The sequence below is a fragment of the Folsomia candida genome, unplaced genomic scaffold, assembly GCF_002217175.1.
Source record: "Folsomia candida strain VU population unplaced genomic scaffold, ASM221717v1 Fcan01_Sc019, whole genome shotgun sequence".
Classification (NCBI taxonomy): domain Eukaryota; kingdom Metazoa; phylum Arthropoda; class Collembola; order Entomobryomorpha; family Isotomidae; genus Folsomia; species Folsomia candida.
Genome location: NW_019091211.1, coordinates 1,999,802 through 2,021,526, shown reverse-complemented (window position 1 = coordinate 2,021,526; position 21,725 = coordinate 1,999,802). Strand labels below are relative to the sequence as shown.

Here is a 21,725-nt window from a genome sequence, read left to right as displayed (position 1 = left end):
GTCAAGTATGTAAGCAGAATTATCGAGTTGTCTCCATGATTTGAAATTAACTTCGATAGATCATGATATTTTGTATAATAAGCTGGAAATGTTTGTCTGCAACGGAAGTGAAAGTTATTTTCCGAAACGGAAATGAAAGTGGAGAAAGTGATTTGCATATCAGCTGCATTGGTGCAAGCGGTTGGAAAGTCGATAAGTTAGTTATCCTTGGCTTGGTGGTTATCAGTAAGGGAAGGTAACACAAACTCTTAATTGTGGTTATCTGGTCGCTGGGGGGATTGGGAGGGTTTGCCCCATCCCTGGGATATGGTTATCGCTCTGCTGGGGGGAAGCGAGGGTGTGCCCCATTGGGATATGGTTATCGCTCTGCTGAGGGGTGGGAGGGGTGCCCCCTGGGATATGGTTATCGCTCTGCTGGGGGGTGGGAGGGGTGCCCCCCTGGGATATGGTTATCGCTTTGCTTGGGGGGGAAGCGAGGGTGTGCCCCTCTGGGATGTGGTTATCGCTCAAGGGGAAGGGGTATGCCAGACATTATCATTTATATTTGCCTATTATCCCAGTGCTGGGTGTGAAATGTTGGTGAAGTCACTTTCCGAAGGGACATTAGTTCCTTTGTTACGTATATTTAAGCAATCTTCTGTTCCGTTCAGGCCCATTCAGGCCAGATCCGAAACCAGTGACATAAATTTCGCTATGTATGGATGACGCGAAGGAGAACGGATTCCGTTCCCTTCATGGGTAGACCATATTCATATCAGATTTAAAGATAGATTACTTCAGCTACACATTAAGGAATGGAATTCCCTTCCTCTTCCATTCCCCTTGGATATATTTCAGGCGCAGTAGTGAAATTTTCACGTCAATGGAAGGGAAGGGGAATGGAATTCCGTTCCCTTCATTTGTGGAGTATGCTGAAAGGAATATGGGGTGCCGGTTATTAGCTCAGGAGTTTGCCTGTCGAAAGTGGCTACACCCCCAGTGTTGGGTGTGATCTGTTTGTGGGGTCTCGCACCTAAATGGCCACTACATCTGTTTGATTTTGTACCATTGGGATGTGGTTATCACTGTGTTAGGGGTGTGCTGGCTGGAACCGCAGTGAAGTCGTCAAACGAGGGCGAAGGGGAAGGGTTCCGTTCCTTCCCCCTTCCCGTTGGATATACTTCAGACGAAGTAGTGACATCTTTGCATGAAGGGAAAGGGAATGGATTCCCCTTTCCGCTATTTCATATTTTGTCAAGACTCCTTTCCAGCTCTCACTGCAGCTTTACATAAGGAACATGGCGTTCCTAACGACAGACAACATGCACAGTAGCCGCGGAAGGGTGAGGACAGAGGGAAGATGGAAAATGTCCCCGCGATTATGCGATGTTCCCATCGGCTGCCCATGCTATACACATTCCATTCCATTCCCTTCATGTGTCGACTCCGTAGATTTAAGGAATGGAATCCGTTCCCCATCCATTCCGTTCATGACGGGAATGAGGCCTCCGATGAATTAGTCAAATCTTCTACTGGAACAGATTTTGAAATCTGCGCATGAATATAATATCATACGCGCTTTGACATGCCACACACCCGTGACCGTGTGGACCAAGTCAAACGTCACATATGTCGAACACGTTAAACGTGTCTTTGTTAACAGATTTTGCATCGGGTATAACAATATGATACTCTTCTTGATTAAAATCATTGAATCCATTCGTTGTGACCATATATTTATTACCACATAAGAATATGTATGTAGTATGGCATGAGCATTGTTTAGATTTCTTAAATATTTTGATTTTCCTACCATCAACTTCTATCATCAATTTCACGTTCTTTACAAATTCCTTTGACTTTCGTCGGTGACAGAATTTGAGCTTATTATATAGATTAAAATATTTAATTGGTTGGAGTTTTCTAAGATTCCACTCAATTTTCATGAAAATCAAATAAGCTCGAGTCCGGCGAGAGACGGGCTTATACGCTAGTTTTGTATAATACGTATCCAAATGTATATTGTAAATATGAAATTGCATGGACAACAAGATTTTAACATAATATCAAATTGTCTGCTCGATATCCCGTTCACATAAATTAGACTTATTCATGCAAGTTTAATCTTGCAGAGAATATGAATCAAAATCTAGTTTTCTGAAGAAAAAAAAATTGTGATCTGCTCAACGTGCGAATGGAAAATACAGTTTGTTTAATTGAAACTCAAAAACAACCATGCTCACCTTTAAACACAAACTTAAATATTTTCACTAATTAATTAATTCCATAATGTTTAAATTACTCAAAACGGGTACATTTGCTTCGTAAAATCAATAATTTATGCGTTGATGATTTTACAATTTGTTACTAACCAAATGCGAGTTTACGTTTATGCATTTCTTACGGAATAAAACAATTATTCAACAAACTTACATCTTTTGATGCATTTCACATACCTAAATCAGAAAATTCTGCACATTTCATGCACATCTGTCTCTGTGTGAAGTATTTATGGTTATTTTTCTACCTACTCAAGATACCGTGCGAAAAGTCAGGTAGGACATCGTAGGTACATACTTGTTATCTTTGTCTGGATATCGAACGATGTGTTGGAGTCAGCGGAATGTTGGTTTAACTGATTCTGTTAACAGATCCATTGTTTGCATAATTCCCAAATTCCTGGATTAATTACCCAAATTTTACCATAATTTGTAGATATACGTACATATCAAATACACACTTCGAGTACTGCATTGCTGAAAGTTGATTTCACACAGATACCATAATTGCAAATAAACCGTGCGTAATTAATTCGTCGCGATGGCCAAAACCCGAGACCAATTTAAACATATTTAACTTAACAGCAATCGTTGAAGGATTGAAGGACTAAACATTAACGTATGTACCTCTGATAAAAAAAATGGCGTCGAAGCTCTGACAGCTTTTGAGTAACGAGCTTTCAAATATTTGCAGGAAAACTTGGTACGAACTAAATACTCACACTTTATATATGTACATACACATCCATATATATTTGCTGCGTATATTTAGTATGTAATTAATCTTATCTATTTATTTATGTATTTCGTACAATGGAAATCCTGCAAAACTACCCAAACAGATAATACTAAATGCATATTTAGATATGCATGGATGAAGTGTCCTAGCTAGACTCTTTTCACATGTACTTACTGTCCAGGATAACTATTTAGCAAGGTATGTACATATGTGCATACTTGTATACGCGTTGCAATTAAAATTTACTAGTTGAAATTGTCTCCAGTGCTGCAACTTGCAAGTGGCCATATTTTTCCTCCTGAGACCGGACAATATATTATAGTTCTAGAAGTTACATAGTTTTGTCGAATAATGGCTGTTTCAATCAAAAATGGGTTTAAGCGATTCGGAAAAGGGAACTTGGTTCTGGAAAATATCAATTTCAATGTTTGCAATGGAGAAATGTGAGGAAATATTGTAATAATTTTCTTTAATTGAGATTATAATATATTTTTTTCAACAGATATGGTCTTTTAGGTGCTACGGGTTGCGGGTATGCAATTAACATTTTATTACCGGTAAAATCAAGTACTTGTAAATATAAAATTCACAAAATTTTCTCCTACAATGGGAATAGAAAGACGACGCTGCTCTCATGTATCGTAGGATTACGGCAACTTGACGCTGGCCAAGTCACAGTTTACAATGAACCCCGACCAGAAAATCTTGGGCATATTTGTGGATATATGCCTCAAGTAAGTTAAACTCGTGGAAACGTAAATACGCAAATTTCATGTTAATACATGTATAATTGACCGTAGGAGACAGCGCTTTTAGGTGTCCTAACTATCAGAGAAGCTTTAAAGTATTTTGGATTGTTGTATGGAATGAAGGCACAGGATATAGAGAGTCGAACCAATTTCGTGTCAGAAGTTCTTGACCTGTATCATTTAGACGCAGTAATTCATAACTTGAGGTATGGATGTACATATAATTTGTTCCATGCATGCATGTATTAGTCGTTGTGTAGCGTATGCAATTAATATGCATACAATTCCTACACAATTAATTAGTGGTGGCCAGAAACGGAGGGTATCCTTGGCCGCGGCACTGATCCATAATCCATCCCTACTCGTGCTTGATGAGCCCTGCGTTGGGCTGGACCCTTTATTGCGACAGAGGTATTTATATAAAGTTCAATACTGAGGAATATGCATGCGACTTCTGTATAACATAAGGCTTACATATATTTCGTATATGTGCAGGATCTGGGAATACCTCACCGAGATTTCTACCAAACAAGGAAAAACCGTGATAATTTCGACCCATTATATCGAAGAAACCAAATTTTGCGACAAAGTAAGCCAAACAAAACTTGATAGTTTTATAAATATGATATTTTACGCATACATATTTCCAATTATAGATCGGATTTCTGCGAGGTGGTCATCTTTTAGTTGAGGACAGTCCGACTTCATTGTTGTCATTGTACCAATCCACGAAATTAGCAGATGTTTTCACCCAGCTTTGTCGAATTGATGAAAATACATCTAACCGTAATAATGTGAGGAATCTTGAGTCCGTGAATAATCAGCGATTTTCTGAGCATTTAGCTGCAGTGCATCTTCCCGGCAAAAGTGGTGCGATAGGTTATTCTTTCAAAATCAGACGAAACCATGCATCAATTTTCCACGCTTTAATCTCAAAATGGTGGCATCGACATCGAAGAGATTGGAGGTTTTTATGATTTACACATTTTTTAAATGCAGGTTTGTGTTTTATTTTATCGATTTTTTTCGAAAACTCGTCAGGCTTTATCTAGGACAGCTCGGGATTCCCATCATGTGCGTTTTCTTCATTCAAAATATCATCGGGCGAGAACCCAGTGGAGTCAAAGTCAGTCTCGTTCACAATACGGACAATTTCACACTCTGCAAGGATAACAATCATTTGAGCTCTTCCAACGAATGCTTCTCAAACATTGGGATTTGCAATTTTCTTGACAAGTTCGATGATAAATTTGTTTGGGTATGTTATTCGGATCTGATTAAATATATACATTTGGGATAGATTATCCGGATTTACGTGTAAACGTGGTTTAAATTATGCGCCAACAAATAGAATGGTCTATATGCGAGTATTTCATACCTTGATATATATTTAGATTCCCGCCAAATCGTATGACGATGGCATCCAACAAATAAAGTTAGGACGAACGTCCAAAAATTTTTTGTTTTTATTGATCAGAGTATAAGCTGTGTTCGCAGAGTTGGTACGAAAATAATCACAAAGTATCGCAAAAAGCTGACTACGCAAGAGTCGCACAAGAAAGGTCCCTAACTTAAAGAAACGCAGAAAATCGCAGAAAAGGTCCGTAAGAATGGGAGAGAGAGAGAACGGACTACAAATAGTACACTTCCTCCAGTTCCTTTCCTGGAGGAAGTGTACCTAGAATCGAGGCAACGTTCCCACGTTGCGCGGCGAGCGAAACCCGCTGGCGTAAAAAGTTAACGGCGTTGGACTGTCCAGTTGCGGCGGCGATCCTCTGGCCAACTTGGAGGATGAAGGCCAGTCCCTCTTGGCCCCAAACTCCCGTGGTCTCCATGGCAACGGGGACAAAAATGTATCGATCCATGAGGAAAGCGTACCTCTTCCTCTTGCGGTCCTCTGCCTTGCTGGCGGCAGCGCCCTGATGGCGCACGGTGTCTGGGAGGTAGCTGGGGGCGAATGTGTCCGCGCAGGTGAAGCCCCAGACAAGGGACCTCCCCCGCGACCAAGGGACAAGTGTCATCCCGTCGGGACGCTTGCCGTCCGTAGTGGAGCACCCCGCGGGCTCCCTGATGCAGGGTACTTCGGCAGACCGGAGGGCTCTTGCGATGACGTCGTTGGCGGCCTCATGGCGGGACCAACGACCCTTACTTCGGCGGCAGGAGAGGCCGTGGTAGCCTCTGGAGGTGACCTGCGCCCCGGACGGGCACTTGTGGGGCTCGCAGATATCGCAGCCTAGGCGGAGGGCGATTGCGACCCGAAAGGTCTCGTTGGGGAGAAGGGTGCCCAGTTGTGGAGAGGGGAGGGCGTTGAGCCACACCCCGGCGTATTTGTCACGGAGGGAACGTAGACGGGCAGTATCCTCCGGGATCACTGCCAATTCGGAGAGTTTGGACAAAGTGTTGTCCAGTATGGGGCGTTCCCACGCCGATTGAATCCCTCTGACGGTTTCGAGTGGAAGGTCGGTGAGGTCAAGGTCGGTCCACCGCTGCACACCCTCTGCCATGGCGATGTCGGTGCCATGGAGGTGGTCCGGAAGGAGACGTTCTACATGGGGCAGGACGCTGTGGACCGACGCTAAAAAGCACGGTATCGCCACATCCACAGCGTGCCTGAGCCCCAGGCCGCCTTCCTTCACGGGTAGGGAGGACTACATCCAAGCAGCCTCCGAGAGAGTGCAGTTGAGGATCCCTTCCAGGGCGTCCTTCAGAGTAGCGTCGTAGTGGGCGAGGGCGTCCAACTTTCTCCACGACGGTGCGCAGCGGAGAAAGTAAATCAGCCGGGGGATGGAGATGGACGCCCTCAGGAGGAAAAAGGCCGAATGAGCCGAGAGATCGAGGAGTCGTTGGGAGAAAGTGGCCAATTGCTGCGTCTTCGTGGCCAGAACCACCCCCAAGGCTTCGTTAGTTAAGGGGGCGCCCAGCAGCATCGCAGAATCAGGGGACATCAGCTGAATCCCGGGGGCAACTTGTTGGAATTGGAGCAGGATGTCGATGGCGGCCTCCCGCTCCGCCCCCAGAATCCCGACTTCACATTTGTCGTGGTTGAGGTGAAGGCCCACCTCACCACTCATCCTAGCAATGGTTGCCAGGGCCGCCAAAGCCTTCTCGGGAGAGTCCCCAATGGCCCCATCATCGAGGTACCATAAGTTTAGTTCCGTTTCCATGGCTTCGACGATGGGGTGGATTACGAGGGAGAAGAGGGCGGGGCCTAAGGGGTCGCCCTGATGGCACCCAAGGAGGGAAGGGATGGGGATGGTCCCGTAGAAAAGCGACGAGGGGCTTTCGTAGCACTGCGCCACAAAAGGAAAGATGGAGGGAAAGTGGTCGCGGACGGCGTGGAGTAGCGTGTCTCGCCGAATTTCATTGAAGGCGTTCCTGAAGTCGATTTTCAGGAACGCTTTTGGGGAGGTGTGGTCGTGGCCGTAACAAATTCGGGCTGCGTGGGCGCCAATCTCCGCCCCGCCTTTGATTCAACCCCCAATTGGTGGGGGGAAAAATGTTTGATTAACTGAGGGGTAATCCTTCCCACAATGATCTTCGCGGCAAGGCGCCGCCACGTATTACCCACAGCGATGGGTCGAATCCCGCCCGACTTCTTCTTCAGGGCAGTGAGGGAAGCTCCGTAAAAGAGGGGGCAAAAAGTTGAGGGGACACCACCGTTGAGGACCTTGTTGAGGAAGGTCCGCATCGCTTCGGCGAGTTGGTCGCCCCCTTCTCCTTGACTGCACCCCAGGAGATCCTTCAAGATCTGGGGCCTCATTCCGTCCAGTCCCCCCGCGGACCCTGGCGGAAAAGAGGAAATTGCCCGAAGCAACTCTTCGTCTAAAACAGGGGTAATGACAGGATCCTCAAGTGGTGGAGGAAAATCGACTGGTTGTGGGTGGGCGGGATGTTTTGTGAACGAACTATGCTCCTCATTGAGTTTCCGACAGATTACGAAACCCATTTCAAAGAGAGAATGGTCCACCGACACTTTTCAAGTAATGAATCGCTTCTAGGATCAACCATCTCGGTCCGTTTGGCCGAATCAGGTGTGAATATTTTTATAATTTTTGACCAATCCAACTCTTTTGCGATATGGTCGACCATCGACCAAGCCAATTTTTTGCCACTTCCCGACGAATCAAAATCTACAACTATGTAATGTGCTAAATTTGTACTTTTAGATTAATGCAAATTTTCCGTGAAAACTGGGTATGGTCGATATGTCGATCACATCCAGTTTTTCAAATATGGTTTATCGTTTTGGTTGGCCATGTGATTTTTTACATTGTGTGCATTTACTTTAAGGCTGGATTATATCAGCGTGGGCAACAAAAGTTATATTTGAGCAGTACATTCTTTACGTCGGAGACGCTTTGTCTTCATGCTCGATCAATGAAGATCTAATCAAGCCACCACTCCATGTATGTGTCCTAATTTGACAATTAAACATTCCATAAATACTTTGGTTTCTAAACATTTTTTTCTTAATTTTAGTTCAAAACGATCTACGGGAGTGCAGAAGCGTTCGACTTACTTCCATATATGCAACTTGGTCTACCAATTTTGTGAGCTAATTATACTTAATTACGATATGCAAATATTAATTTTATGTAGGCGTACTCACGACAACTCTTGCAAATTGAGCGTGACAATATTTAGAAAAACTTTTGCCAGAAACGCATAGGATTGTTTTTGCAATTTTATTCAGAAAACAGACATGTTTTTATTTCGCAAAATTATTTCGCTAGATAATTCATCCTCACGATCACAAGCGGTAGAAATTATAGATATATAATCTACGAAAATTAAATCAAAATAGGATCGCAGGACGATTTTTATATATAGCTTTGCAAAATTTGTCGTGAAATCGTACTTTGCAATTAAATAAGGTCACGACACAAAGTTTGTTAGCTTTGCAAATTTGATAACTGCTAAAAATAAGACTGTAATTTTTATTTTTATGCAAATTTCTTGAAAATCTTAAGGTTAATGTTTTTAATAACAATGGGCCTCGGAGTAATCTGGATGGAGGATAAAGTATCAGGACTGGACGACAGGGATTACGTAATCGGCGTTACTCTCTGGCACAGACTCATTGCGCACATGGTGACTCAAAGTTTCATGACCTTCGCACAAATTGGAATTTTCTTTGGATTACTTTGCGGCGTGTATGACATGGCGATTAATGGGTCATGGGTACCCGCTGTCAGTTTGGTATATGTCACCGCTCTGTGCGGCCTGACGATCGGTAATATGCAAATTTTTCATGAAATTAGCACTCTATAAAAATTACTCAAAATTTTTCAGGTTTTTTGGTCAGCACTGTATGCAACGGAATATTGGAGAGTCAATTTGTTCTAATATTTATAGCATGCACCCAAATGTACTTGTCAGGTATGCAAAATTTTTATTTAATTGTTGACATTTATCAGAAATTTTCATGGGTATGCAATTAACAGGAATTTTCTACTCGACCAAATTAATTACACCGATTGTCCGTGAAATTTTCACCCGGATGCCGTTAACAAATGTGATTGTGGCGTTACGGTCAATTTGTACGAGAGGGTGGGACATTAGTCATCCGCTCGTTTGGGGAGGATTTCTACCGGGGATTGGCTGGATATCGGTTTCAGTAGTGGTTTCATTTCTGGCGAGTCGAGCGAGATATAAATAAGCAAAATTGAGGTATTTTGTTACAATGTAAAAAAAATTAAGATGAAAAATGTAGAACAGACCAACTTGTACATATTACAATTGGTACATAAGTACATACATATCTATATTCTTAAATTTGTGACATTTATTGATGGACAAATTTCAATTTATTCTCGTTCTGGGAAGAAAGGTATTAAATTTTGTAAAAATTTTGTTGGAATATGTAATGTGTGCAGATATTAGGATGCATACTAGGATACATATGTATTAATGTGAAGTGTCTATGTACCTGTAAATACATGCATACTTTCGAGTCCACTACAGTCAATGGAACAAGTATTGGCAACACCCACACAAGGTAAATAAAATTGGCTATAACTTTGCCATGCATTATCAAATTAGCATGAAAATTTGTACGCATTTAGAAAATCTAATGTAGTTTTCGATTATAATCATGTTTTACTGATTAAAATTAGATTAACGCAGTTTTTAAATAATTTGCTGGAAAATTTGCGAAATTAACCCACAAAAAGTATTGGCACCCTGTAACTTAAAAAATCATAGAGCAACGAAATGCCAATTTTACTGCGACAAAGTGCTTCTAGTATTACGTGGCACCTCCCCTCGACACAATAAGAGCAGAAATAGGCTTTGGAATTTATTCGACAAGTTCCTATATAACGTTTTTTATATGGCTGCCCACAGTTCTTTTAAACTTTTGACAAGCTCGTTTTTCGACTAGTGGTTTCCCATCGGTCTCTCTTTTCTCAACCCGGACAATCAGAATCACATCAGGAGACTGTGCAGCCAACGAAAGAATCTTAACCTTTTCGGTCTCCAAAAACTTGCATCGTTAATTTGGCTACATGTTTGGGGTCACTGCATTTTTGGAATATGAAATTTTTTCCTAGGTCAGGTTTTTGTTAAATGATTTCAAATTATCGTTTGGAATGATTGACAACACCTTCCTGGTCATAATTTTATCGATAATGACCAGGTAAACACGCCGCCTCCTAGTCATTTAACCCCAAACCATAATCGATCCACCTATGTGTTAAACTGCCATACGAACGTTTTAGTATTTCTGAGTCTTTTATTGCATCCGCCAGACTTGAACCAATTAATGAGCTCCGAATAAGTAAAATATGCCTATGTCGGACCAGTAGGCCCTTTTTCATTGATCGGAACTATATTTAGGGTGATATTTAGCCCATTCCGATTTATTGAGGTGGTTCGCTTTGGGGACTCTCGCGTCGGTCGGGCTTCTGGAGCCTGAAACCCCAAGGCATAATTTTTGATTGATCACCAGATTGTATGATATGTTGACCCTACAGTTGATACTCCAATTTAACATGGATTTGGAAGCTGAAATCTTCCGCTCTCTAGTGGTTCGTTGCTTGAGGCATCCTTAGGTTTTAGGCGTAGATGACTTTTTTCTTCCGCATCATGGAAAAGTAGAAACTGAGATTGTCATTTTATATTTCTTTGCTACGTATTCAAAAGTAAATATGGAAAAGTATGTTTTCTTATTGATTTTTCGATAGTAAAGCTTTTTTGTGCAAGAGACATGATTATTTCTCGCCGCGCCAAATACAGCTCGTTTGGTGTCGCCATTTTGGCTCCAGACAACACAACTGTAGACTTAAAATGTAGCTAACCTCATATTTTGTCACCTAATTAACTTACCGTAACGAAATGTGGAAGATGGTTAAGAAAATTGTTTCGAGTAATTAATTTGGCCACATGTTGCCAATACTTTTTGCAGGCTTGCATCTGACTCGTTGGGGTCATAATCAGGATTGTGTTATGTTTACTAGATTTAAATCAGAAACATGATTATAATCGAACACTACATTGGATTTGCTAAATGCGTACAAATTTCCATGCTAATTTGATAATGCATGCCAAAGTTATAGCCAATTTTATTTAGCTTGTGTGGGTGTTGCCAATACTTGTTCCATTGACTGTATGTGCAGCTACATATAATTAAGTCCCATAATAAGCACGCATATCTACGTACAACTGCAATTCACCAAATTGTCATTTATATTTAAATTGCGGCTTAAAAACGGCTTGAAAACACAATTTTCCAACGGAACAGGTCTCTGGGCAGAGGATTTTTTTGGCAAATTCGAGTTGTTTGATCTCATGGTCAAGTTTACTTATTAAGCGACACGAGCCATCATCACACTGACGATGAGAGAGTGCATGGCTTCAAGGTTGATTAATGTATGGATCTTTTTTACCGTAATGGACAGTGCATAAAGTACGTGATGGAAATTTTTGACTCCAATATGAGATTTGTGATAAAAACAGCATGAATATAATGGAATTCCTTGTCCAAACAAAACACCCCTGTAGAATCGATGACATGCTCTTTGCACGGTTCAAACCGATGTCTGTATATACTTGCACCCGTTCCCATGCAGATTTATACATATTATGCAAGTCTGAGTTTAAACTTTAGTTAGTTGACTGATGGAAGAGAAGAGTTTTTATCACAGTTTATTTCCATCCAAACTGAAAAGTACACACTATAATTTTTATGTGTGAGAACTTGTCGTTTCGTTTGTGAATTGAAAGTGAATTTTACGGATTTAAATACATACATAAAATGGTGGCGTTGTCATTTCCATTACTCATTGTTTGCGGCGTTGTGGCAGTTTTATTTTATTACAAAGTAATAAAGCGGAGTAAAAAAGGAACGCTGGATGGAATAAGACCCCCAGGTGAGATGGCGAGATGAGAAATGCTTGTCTGTATTTGACTTAAAATGTTGAAATAACAGTCATACACTATTCTACGAGACAATACATGACAAAGAAATGTAAATTAGGCTAAACCAAACAGACAGATATGTACATGCATATTTAATTTGGATAAACTTTTATTCAACGCTTAATTGCTACAAATTATAATATGTATGCTTCCGATTAATAAAAATTATCTATCTATAAATAAAGAGCCATTCAAACTTGGCTTGAAAACAGTTTTAAGATTAGTTTACCACTAAAATTGTTTGATTCGAAGCTATTCCGTCACCTTAGCGGTACATTTGCTCGTCTTTGGAGTGCAAGTCCGAACAAAAAGAACAGTATTACACTCTTGCTCTTGTGCAACGCAGGTGCACATTCCTGTGGGGCTCTCATGCTCAAACGATTCCCCAGCCTGAGTAACACCTCCCCACTGCAAATTATTCATAATACTTAATTTCGCTTAGTAACAATATCTTTAAAGATAAATATATGGGGGCTAATTTTAGCAGTCATCAAGGTTAGCGAGTATGTATGTGGATTACAATCAATTCTTGATCCAAATTCTCCATTAGCGATTAGATTATTTCTTGCAAAAAATGATACATGATCGTTTTTGATTGTAATTGATTATTATCATTTTTTCTAAGATTTTACTTTTAAAGAGAAACGACAGCTCTATAACTACAATTGACTTGCGTATTTTTTTGTGGGAAGAAAAAAACTCCAGTTAATTGATCGGAGAGACTAATCTGTCGCTGTCCACTCATAGTTCCGGTTTGTAATCGTAATCGGTTGAAATGCACATAATAGTTATATAACTTTAACTACCGCTTTTGTCTCGTGTCTGGAATCTGTCTTAATTGGTTAATATTACGTAATTTACCCCTAGGAATTCCAAACGCATGCCCTCCCTGTTGTCGTCATCAATAGGCAGGCAGCCGCAAATACATACAAAGACCAGCTTATCCCACTCCATTGTGCACTTACGTATTCCTGAACACGAAACTTTGTATCCTCTAAAAAAGGTAGAAATAAGTATGGTTTCTTTAGGAAAGGATAAAATTCACGTCTTTGCTCCTCCGCGTTTTTCATTAAACTGATCAAAAACAAGTATCGGCAAGCCATAAAAACTCCAGCATTATTTTTTTTTAGCACGGAACAATTTTCAAGGCCTACTTGTGAAGCTACATATGTAGGTACCGAAAAGGCTTATTAAAACATCAGAGAAATGTCTCATGGGTTTTGTTAAGGTTGCAAAAAAAATTAATGTGCAGTGGTCTGGTCTGACCAGATAATAAAAATACATAGATGTATTTTATATTATTTGCATAACATATGCACTTTTTTAGGTATACATATATGTATTTATGTGCAATAAAAATACTTATAGAAACAATCCTATGAAAAATCTATTAAGTGAAAGAAGTATTTATAAAAAAAACATCAAGCCATAAAGCTTTCCATGTGCTGGTACCCTCGACGACATGTGTTTGGCTTGAACCATTTTGATAATGGACACAATAGTACATTTCAGTAAATAGTATAGTATAAAATAGTACATTAGTGTCCGTAATTGTAATTGTACAGTCAAGTGTAAAATCGATACTTCCAAATTTGTTTCTAGTAATTTGCAATGTCCAAACCAAATTTCGGCGGGATTGTATGATTTTGAAGGTCTGTATGTAGATATTGATGTTTTATGTACATTTCTCCAGGTCCACGAGGGCTTCCATTCCTCGGAAATGTTCTCCAGCTCGAGAAGAAGAATCCTTTCATGTCATTCGTCAAGTGGGCGGAAGAATATGGGGATGTTTACTCAGTGAAAATGTTGTATCAAAAGTAATAAAATTTTTTCAATGATTTTTTTCATGCTAATAATTGTACACATTTGCAATTCAGTTTACAAGAGTAATTAACCACTTCGCCCCTATAACGACTATGTGGCGTATTTGACCTTTACACCGAATACGACCATGTGGCGTAAGTTCCCTTGGCACCGGAATACGACGATGTGTCGTATTGACCCTTGACAACGGATACGACTATGTGGCGTATTTTCCGTTCACACCGGTCTACGACTATGTGTCGTATCCGGAAAAAAATTAGGTCATTGCCTCTCCAAGCAAAGCAAAGCAAGAGTTAGTTATGAGTCAACAACCCGCCCTTTAGGCGGGAAGATAAATTGTCTCTTAGGAAATAACATTGGAAAGGAATGCAAAATAAATTTATAGCCAAGTGGCTATATCTAGCCAACACGCCGAGTTGTGAAAACTGTTTTTTGCAAGGAAATTTCGACACCGATTTATTTCAACAACGCTTTACGATAAGATTAGAGAAATTGTTTTGCTCGCATGTAGCACAAATGGGCGTTTTGGGCGAGAAAACTAAAAGTTTGATGAATTGCATCATTGCATGGATTTAATTATATACCACAAATAATCTTGCCGGTAGGGTAAACTACGTCAAAATTAATGATTACGTACCGGGTGCCGCTGAAATATCTTTTGGGCGGGAAAATTAAAAATTGAGAGATTGCCAGGAATTAGTAGAATTTAATTTTCCCGCTTAAAATTGATTTCTATTCACCAGATGCGCCATAGTCTATGTTCGAGCAATTTCCTCTCACGGGATAATTATTCATTGTCATTGCTGTCTATTTAAAGTCATTGTAAGGATTTTTGGTTTTCCCGCCCAAAATCGGCTCCTAAGGCACTTTATGCGCTATAATCAATATTTGCGAGTTTACGTACTATTATGCAAGTATTACTCCATGCTTGTCTAACTTTTCATGCAATTACAATCATTTTTAAAATTCGGCGTGTTGGCTATTTTCGGCTATAAACATTGGTGGTTCGCCACAGCTCAAAAATGCAAATTACAACTCAAAATACCTTCTTGAAAGGTTATTCACATCAATTTTCATAAAAAAGTGTCCAGAATAATTCCGGTGGGAACAACATTTTTTAATTCATGGCCCAGGAATTAACGTCATGCAGTAGATAAAAATTTCGGGGTCAAGGGAGGTAAAAATTCGCGGTTACTAGGGGTGAAAGGTATGAAAAAACTCGTCTCCTAGGGTTGAAGTGGTTAATCAATAATCAAATTTTCCAAATTTATAAAATAAATATAATATTAAGGTTACAAAAAATATACATATATTTGCTTAATTTTTGTAGCGTGGTGATCGTCTCCGACTTGAAAATGGTTAAGGAAATGTTCTCCCAAGAACCAGCCTTCGCAGGACGGATGAATCCTGCCGGGGGTGTGAACGACTTGTATACAAATGGACAAATGCATGGTAATGTGTGGTTTGAAAATCTCCTCAATTAAGCATGTAATTTTTGTAATTTTGCGGAAATTTTATGAAATTCCCACAATTTTGCAAAACCCTTTACATTCAAATCTGAAAATTTTGTAAAATAATTTTGCAAACTTTTGCAAAATCAGTAAACAGACCCCCTGGATCTGAGTATTTGTAAAGTTATAAAAATTATCGAGCTAATTTTTCTAAGAAATATTTCGAAATATTTGTAAAAGTTTGTAAGCTTACGGATTTTACTAAGCTGTTAAAGACTGGGTTAATTATCTAATTACTTGCAAAATAAGGGCCGTCGCCCAATACAGATATTTATATATGTACATGTTGCAAAACTTTGTTGACATGCTTATTTTACCAGATTACTTACAAAAGGGTTGCAAATTTTCAATTAATTTTACCCCTGTATTACTTTTCAGGCGTGATTAATACGGAAGGGCGACACTGGGAGGGCCTCAGAAGATTCACACTCCGACAACTGCGAGATTTTGGTTTTGGCAAGAGCACGATGGAAGCTTTGATCATGGACGAGCTTGAAGAAATTTTGGACTGGATGAAGTCCAAGGAAGGTCTTCCTGTCACGAATATTAAGGAGCGGATGTCCGTCGCTGTGGTCAACTCGTTGTGGACAGTCGTCTCTGGAAAGCGATATAAACATGATGACCCAGCAATTTTGAAGTTGACGAAGGATTTGACTGAGTGAGAACATAAAACTGAGATTGATGCAATTTATCGAAATTTCCCAACTTTAATTTCAAATGGGTATAAAATTATGATACGAATTTTTGAATTTTTTTAGAACAATGGAAGAATTGGCGAAAAGGATGGGACCGGAAATAATGCTGCCATGGTTGAAGTATTTAGGATTTAAAGGACTCGTCTTGTGGAGGAACCACTTGGAGCGATTCAAGGTCCTCTTTTCCTCAACGGTACAAGAACACAGGGAAAATTATGCGGAAGATAGTCCGAGGTAAATAATTTAAAAACTTCCCAACAATAATTTTTTTGATATCGTAATAATGCAACAGAGATTTTGTGGACGTCTTTTTAAAAGAAATTTATGCCTGCAAGGATGAGGAATCTCCATTTTTTAAGGAAGTTGGATGTATGTATATAAATTTTCGTCTAGATTTATCTTCATAATTCGAAATTTCTACCCGTTTTTAATTTTTTTAGATCGACAGCTAACAGGTGTTATTAAAGACTTGTTTGAAGCTGGATCAGAAACCTCGTCGACGACGCTTTCTTGGATATTTCTCTACTTGTCGACGTTTCCCGAAGTACAGAAAAAATTACAGGAGGAGATTGACAGGGTAGTTGGAAATTCGAGACACTGTGGTTTGTCGGATAGGCCAAAGTGAGTATGTTTATGTGATTATGAACTTAAATTTGACGCGATATTTAACTACTTATTATATTGGGCGTACTCACAACAACGTGTTATTTAACATCGCAAATCATACATACATATATTAAATTAGTAAAACTCAAAAAGTCCACTAAAAAAGGGGATCCGAAAAAACATATTTGACACAGTACTCCTATTTTAACTTCTCAAACTTAAACAGAGCTAGCCAAATTTTTTAAATTTTGTGAAATTATTCATTTCAGCCTCCCATACGCAGAAGCCTTTCTTGCCGAAGTGCTTCGTTTTTCCTCCATCGTCCCCGTCGGAGTACCGCATCGAGCCCTTTTCGACGTGGTTTACAAAGGATACGCCTTCCCCAAAGGTACCGGAATCATGGCAAATCAGCACGGGATTCATCACAGCACGAAAATCTGGGGCGATCCGAAGAATTTCCGACCAGAACGTTTTCTTAGTCCGGATGGAAAAACGTTTAAGAAACACGAAGCCATTATTCCTTTCTCGATTGGGAGGCGACAATGCGCCGGCGAAACGTTGGCGCGGGACACCCTTTTCCTCTATACGACCAACATCTGCCAAAGGTTCGAGATCAAGTTTGACCCAAATGATGCCAAGGCCAATCCTGGCTTATCACCGAAAATGGGGATCCTATTGACTCCGGAACCGTACAAGGTTATCTTTAAAGATAGGGTTGATTAGTTTGGCAAGGTTATCCACGATATGTCTTAGTTAAATTTGTAAATTTTGCACATTTCGTCTCACTCATGCAGAAATTTACGAAATATATGTACACATTTAATTTGTGCATGTCGATAGTCGAAAGTGTTGTAAATCTTTTACAATGCTTTACATTATTCTTTTGCAGTAAAAGTATTTATTCAAAATTATCATCTTTCATGTTAGAAAATATTTCTGAAATCCTCATCGTTTGGTCCTAATACATAAATAAAATAATAAAGGTTGTAATAAAGGTCCCGAGAGAAGGGGAAAGTGTTTCGTGTTTGCATCATAAAACGTACTCATTTACATGCATACATACTAACAAGTAAGTAATTGTAAGGAATTTGCTGCCTTCCACTGTATAATTCTGGATACTTGTTGCTATGAAATCAAATCGTCGTGCGAATGTCCTGTTGTGGAGGTGGATTGATCCAATTTTTTCTTCAGGGTGAATATCCTGAGATCAAGGAAGCGTGACGAATGGTCGTTGTAAGTATCTGCGTACATCCGTTATATGTAAATACGCTGTGTATTCATACATATGTAATAAATGTAATGTTAACAAATAACTGCCAATGAGTTTCATTGCTAAACTTAAATACGTATGTGCGTACCCGGCTGTAATCTGTTTCCCTCCCTATTTTTCGCAAAAAAATCGAATTTTAATTAGTATATCTACATAAATTTGAAAACGTCTTAACGGATAAACATTGTGCAGCTGTTAACAAGGTAAATTAAATTAAGTATTATGCTTTAATGTCATACATATACATATAAGTACGTATATACTCATGTGCATAAACATCCGGCATAAATATATTTCCACCTAAAAATTCAGAATTGTATTTGTACATTTTTGAGAGATATTACAGTTTTCATTTTTAAGTGCTTACGAGATTATCGAATTATACACTAATGCATTAATTTTGAGGAGGTCAAATTACGTAATATTGCATGTTACATAATATTTTTACGCAAATATATTTATCATCCGCAAGATAATATGTTACTTTACATTGATTTAATTCTACTAATTTTTTTGCAGACAATCTTCCCAGTAATCACAATTGCAAAAATCACATACCTCAAATTGTTCGCACAAAATTATTTAGCAATGTCGACCCCTCAAGAAGAAGTTACTAACCACGTTCCCCTCAACATAGATGTATGTAAATACTTTAAACCCCACATTTACATATAAATATGCGTACAAAAGTCAAATAATTAATTCCTCTCAAATTTTCAGGTCGTCTCCTCCATTTGTTCATGACTGACTCTTCCTGACATTAAGAACTGTCGCCTCGTTTCTAAAATGTGGGCTGCTGGAGCCAGCCCCGTTCTCAAAAGCGAAACCAGGATCAGCTTTGATTGCAAAATAATTCGAAATAAGAGAGAGGTCAAAAGGACGGAAAAACGTGTCAGAGAAATGGCTAAATTTGGAAATCCATTTTATTTAGATATTAATTTTGGATATTATACATACACTGAGAACTTCAGCGATTGGGCATTTTCGCAGAGTATCGAATTAGTAAAAGAATTCACTTTTCTGAAAAGACTAAAATTTTCTGGTCATATTTTGCGAAGTTGTCAATACGAATTTTTGGAAGATATTCTCCTAAATGTTTCCAAGAGTGTGACACACGTAGAATTTGACCTGGAGTATGACTTGGGGTTTGGACCACCTAGGGCCGAGTTGGAACATATTACTCAGGATTTCTTGAAGGACAAGAAATTATTCGGCGTCAAAAAATTGGATATCAAAAACGAGATTAGGGAAGAATGGATGGAGCGATTGACCAATATGTTCAGAGCGTTCCCAGAAGTGGAGGAACTTTCCGTGGCTAATCCATCTTGTTTAAAAAATGTGGGGACAGAATTACTAAAGTACGTTGCGAATTTTTATTGCAAAATTTTTTTTGCTTTAAGTTAGACAGAGATATTTATAAGTAGATATTTAGGATACTAAATACATGGAGTATTTTGCTATTAACCAGAAACTGGCCGTGGATATGGCCAAGTTCGCAAATAATTTTCCAACAAATTTTATAGCATTATTTTGCGAACATTTTTTCACTAAGTTATCTAACGATCGAATTCACAGGATAAGAAAAACATTGAGAGCATTCATTATTCCTTCATATCCTCCTTGGTATTCTTTGTGTCGTAAAATAAGTTACGACGGTTCCGAGATTTTGTAAGTGTTGTAAGATTTTGCAGTCAAAAATCACTTTAGTAAGCCTACACACGATGTTTACGAAGCTCGACCCCTCGTTTTTTACTTCGTAAACTATTTTACGATACTAAGGGTACCAAGACAATTGTGAATACCGTCATTATTTTTCCATCAAGTTAAAACTTATCTGAACAAGTTCAAAAACCATGTTTCCACAAGTGTTTCAGAATTGTTTTGCGAACGTTGAAATATTTCACTGAATGTAACCCTCACTTTACGTATTTGCTCGCAGATGCCTGAAGAAACTGCGCGTCACAAATGCCGGTGGGGAGGAAGAATTGGAGTCATTGCAAACCTTCGACAAACCGCTGAAAGAGCTGACCCTGTACAATATCCATTCCGATAACCGTGACGATGCAAACGTTCGAATACACCTCCACTTGTACACGATCCTCTCCAAATATCGCAACACTCTGGAATCACTCACCTTAGAATTAAGCTCATTCACCAAAGACTTGACCAACAGTGTCTGGAAGTTGCCCACTTTTCCAAACTTGAAGCGTTTCAAGCTGTACATTCCATCTCTAATTTATGACGACGACCGTGGCGATGATGCACCCAAGGAGGATAACCCACCCAATGGGGACGACCGTAATTTTGATATTTGCTTTGACTCAGAAAGCTTAAACTTTTCCACAAATTTTCCCCAATTGAGGGAAGTCGGTTTGATGTTTGGGTACAAATGGCAAGGGGAGTGGATACGTTGCTTCGACTCTTTGTTCCCTGACAACAATAATGAACTGATTTGCGGGGGTGTGGCTGAATTTGATATCCGAGATCAATTTGACAATCAAACCTATATGGTTTCTACAGCGTGTGAGATTTTTAAAAAAGGTAGCGACATTGATACAAAGTTTTCCAGATTTTTGAAAATATTTCCTAAAGCGGGGAATAAGTTTATGCAGGATTTGGGCAAATATTTTGTCGAGAAGGAATCAATTGTTGGGTAAATTTGGTTTTATTTTCAGTTTTGGTATGGGGAAATTAAGAGAATTGTATCAGGTTATTCCTGTGTTGTAGTTACCAATTTTTTTGTAATTATTTATTTTTCATGGATAGGTATGTGTAAAAATATGTGAAAGTGCATAAATTGCGATATTATGCCTGTTTGTTATGAACATTTTTGTATATATCTAGATTTATATTCACATGTGAAAAATTTTATTTTAAAATTTACTTTCCTTAAATGCATGGATAGTTTTGCATACAAATGTTAATGGGGGCACCTAATAAATTGAGAATCAACAATGTACATAAAAATTCATATTTGAATGATTGTTCAAATATCACCCTATTATTCCAATTTAGACACGACAATCATGCATGATAACAGATATGACATATTTAATGTCATATCTGTCATATCATGTCACATCATATTTTATGTACATATGAATTTAGACCAGTTTCATCATTATCACTGGCTGAAATAATTAAATTCGTCGAAGTTTTCCAGATTTCAGGAACTTTCCTGGCTTCCTGCAATTAGATATATTAATTTGTACTCCTTCATTGGCCAAGCATAAGACCAGAAATGCTCTTTCAAAAATTATTGAGATAATTATCAACTCAAATTAAATGAATTTTGTAATCTGTATATTTACACGGAATTTAATGTATTCGTTTTATACAGAAATATGTAAATACAAATAAATATATGTTCATCTTTTCGTCCAGAATTCAGCGAAATTTATTTGCATGCAAATGATAGGTGTCGACACACCAGGAAGATTTACAGTCACCCAAGGATGTACAATTCAGATATACATATGTACATAAATAAATGCATGTAGGTATGTATGTACATATGTGCCTATTTACGGGTCGGAACCAAAATAAACATGTTTACTTTTATACCATCTTTTTCTATGTATGTATCAAAATTCATGGAATTACAAATTTTTTCAAGCTTACTTTCTGTCAACTTAATTGTCAACAAAAAACTCCT

General features: G+C 38.9%; 2 protein-coding genes and 1 long non-coding RNA gene across 3 annotated transcripts; 2 read left to right on the top strand and 1 right to left on the bottom strand.

The window, feature by feature from the left end:
- Positions 1-3,264: 3,264 nt before the first annotated feature.
- LOC110857893 (nod factor export ATP-binding protein I) lies at positions 3,265-9,496 on the top strand. The gene is made up of 13 exons (XM_022106507.2): positions 3,265-3,440; positions 3,500-3,529; positions 3,614-3,731; positions 3,798-3,952; positions 4,050-4,157; positions 4,242-4,335; positions 4,403-4,713; positions 4,788-5,004; positions 8,037-8,152; positions 8,226-8,296; positions 8,717-8,979; positions 9,039-9,125; positions 9,191-9,496. Exons 1-9 carry the CDS (start codon positions 3,349-3,351, stop codon positions 8,133-8,135), a joined length of 1,224 nt encoding a protein of 407 aa, XP_021962199.2. The 5' UTR covers positions 3,265-3,348; the 3' UTR covers positions 8,136-8,152; positions 8,226-8,296; positions 8,717-8,979; positions 9,039-9,125; positions 9,191-9,496.
- A 1,824-nt stretch (positions 9,497-11,320) lies between these two features.
- Positions 11,321-21,456, top strand: LOC110857891 (cytochrome P450 2J6). The gene is made up of 11 exons (XM_022106505.2): positions 11,321-12,115; positions 13,858-13,981; positions 15,319-15,440; positions 15,878-16,157; positions 16,258-16,428; positions 16,487-16,563; positions 16,635-16,815; positions 17,070-18,273; positions 18,590-18,709; positions 18,791-19,428; positions 20,010-21,456. The coding sequence occupies exons 1-8, from the start codon at positions 12,001-12,003 to the stop codon at positions 17,521-17,523; spliced, it is 1,524 nt and encodes a 507-aa protein (XP_021962197.2). The 5' UTR covers positions 11,321-12,000; the 3' UTR covers positions 17,524-18,273; positions 18,590-18,709; positions 18,791-19,428; positions 20,010-21,456.
- Positions 12,246-13,251, bottom strand: LOC118438171. Its single transcript, XR_004836624.1, has 2 exons — positions 13,026-13,251; positions 12,246-12,572 (listed from the first exon to the last, which is right to left on the bottom strand). It is a non-coding gene; the product is annotated as an uncharacterized LOC118438171 (long non-coding RNA).
- Positions 21,457-21,725: the final 269 nt, after the last annotated feature.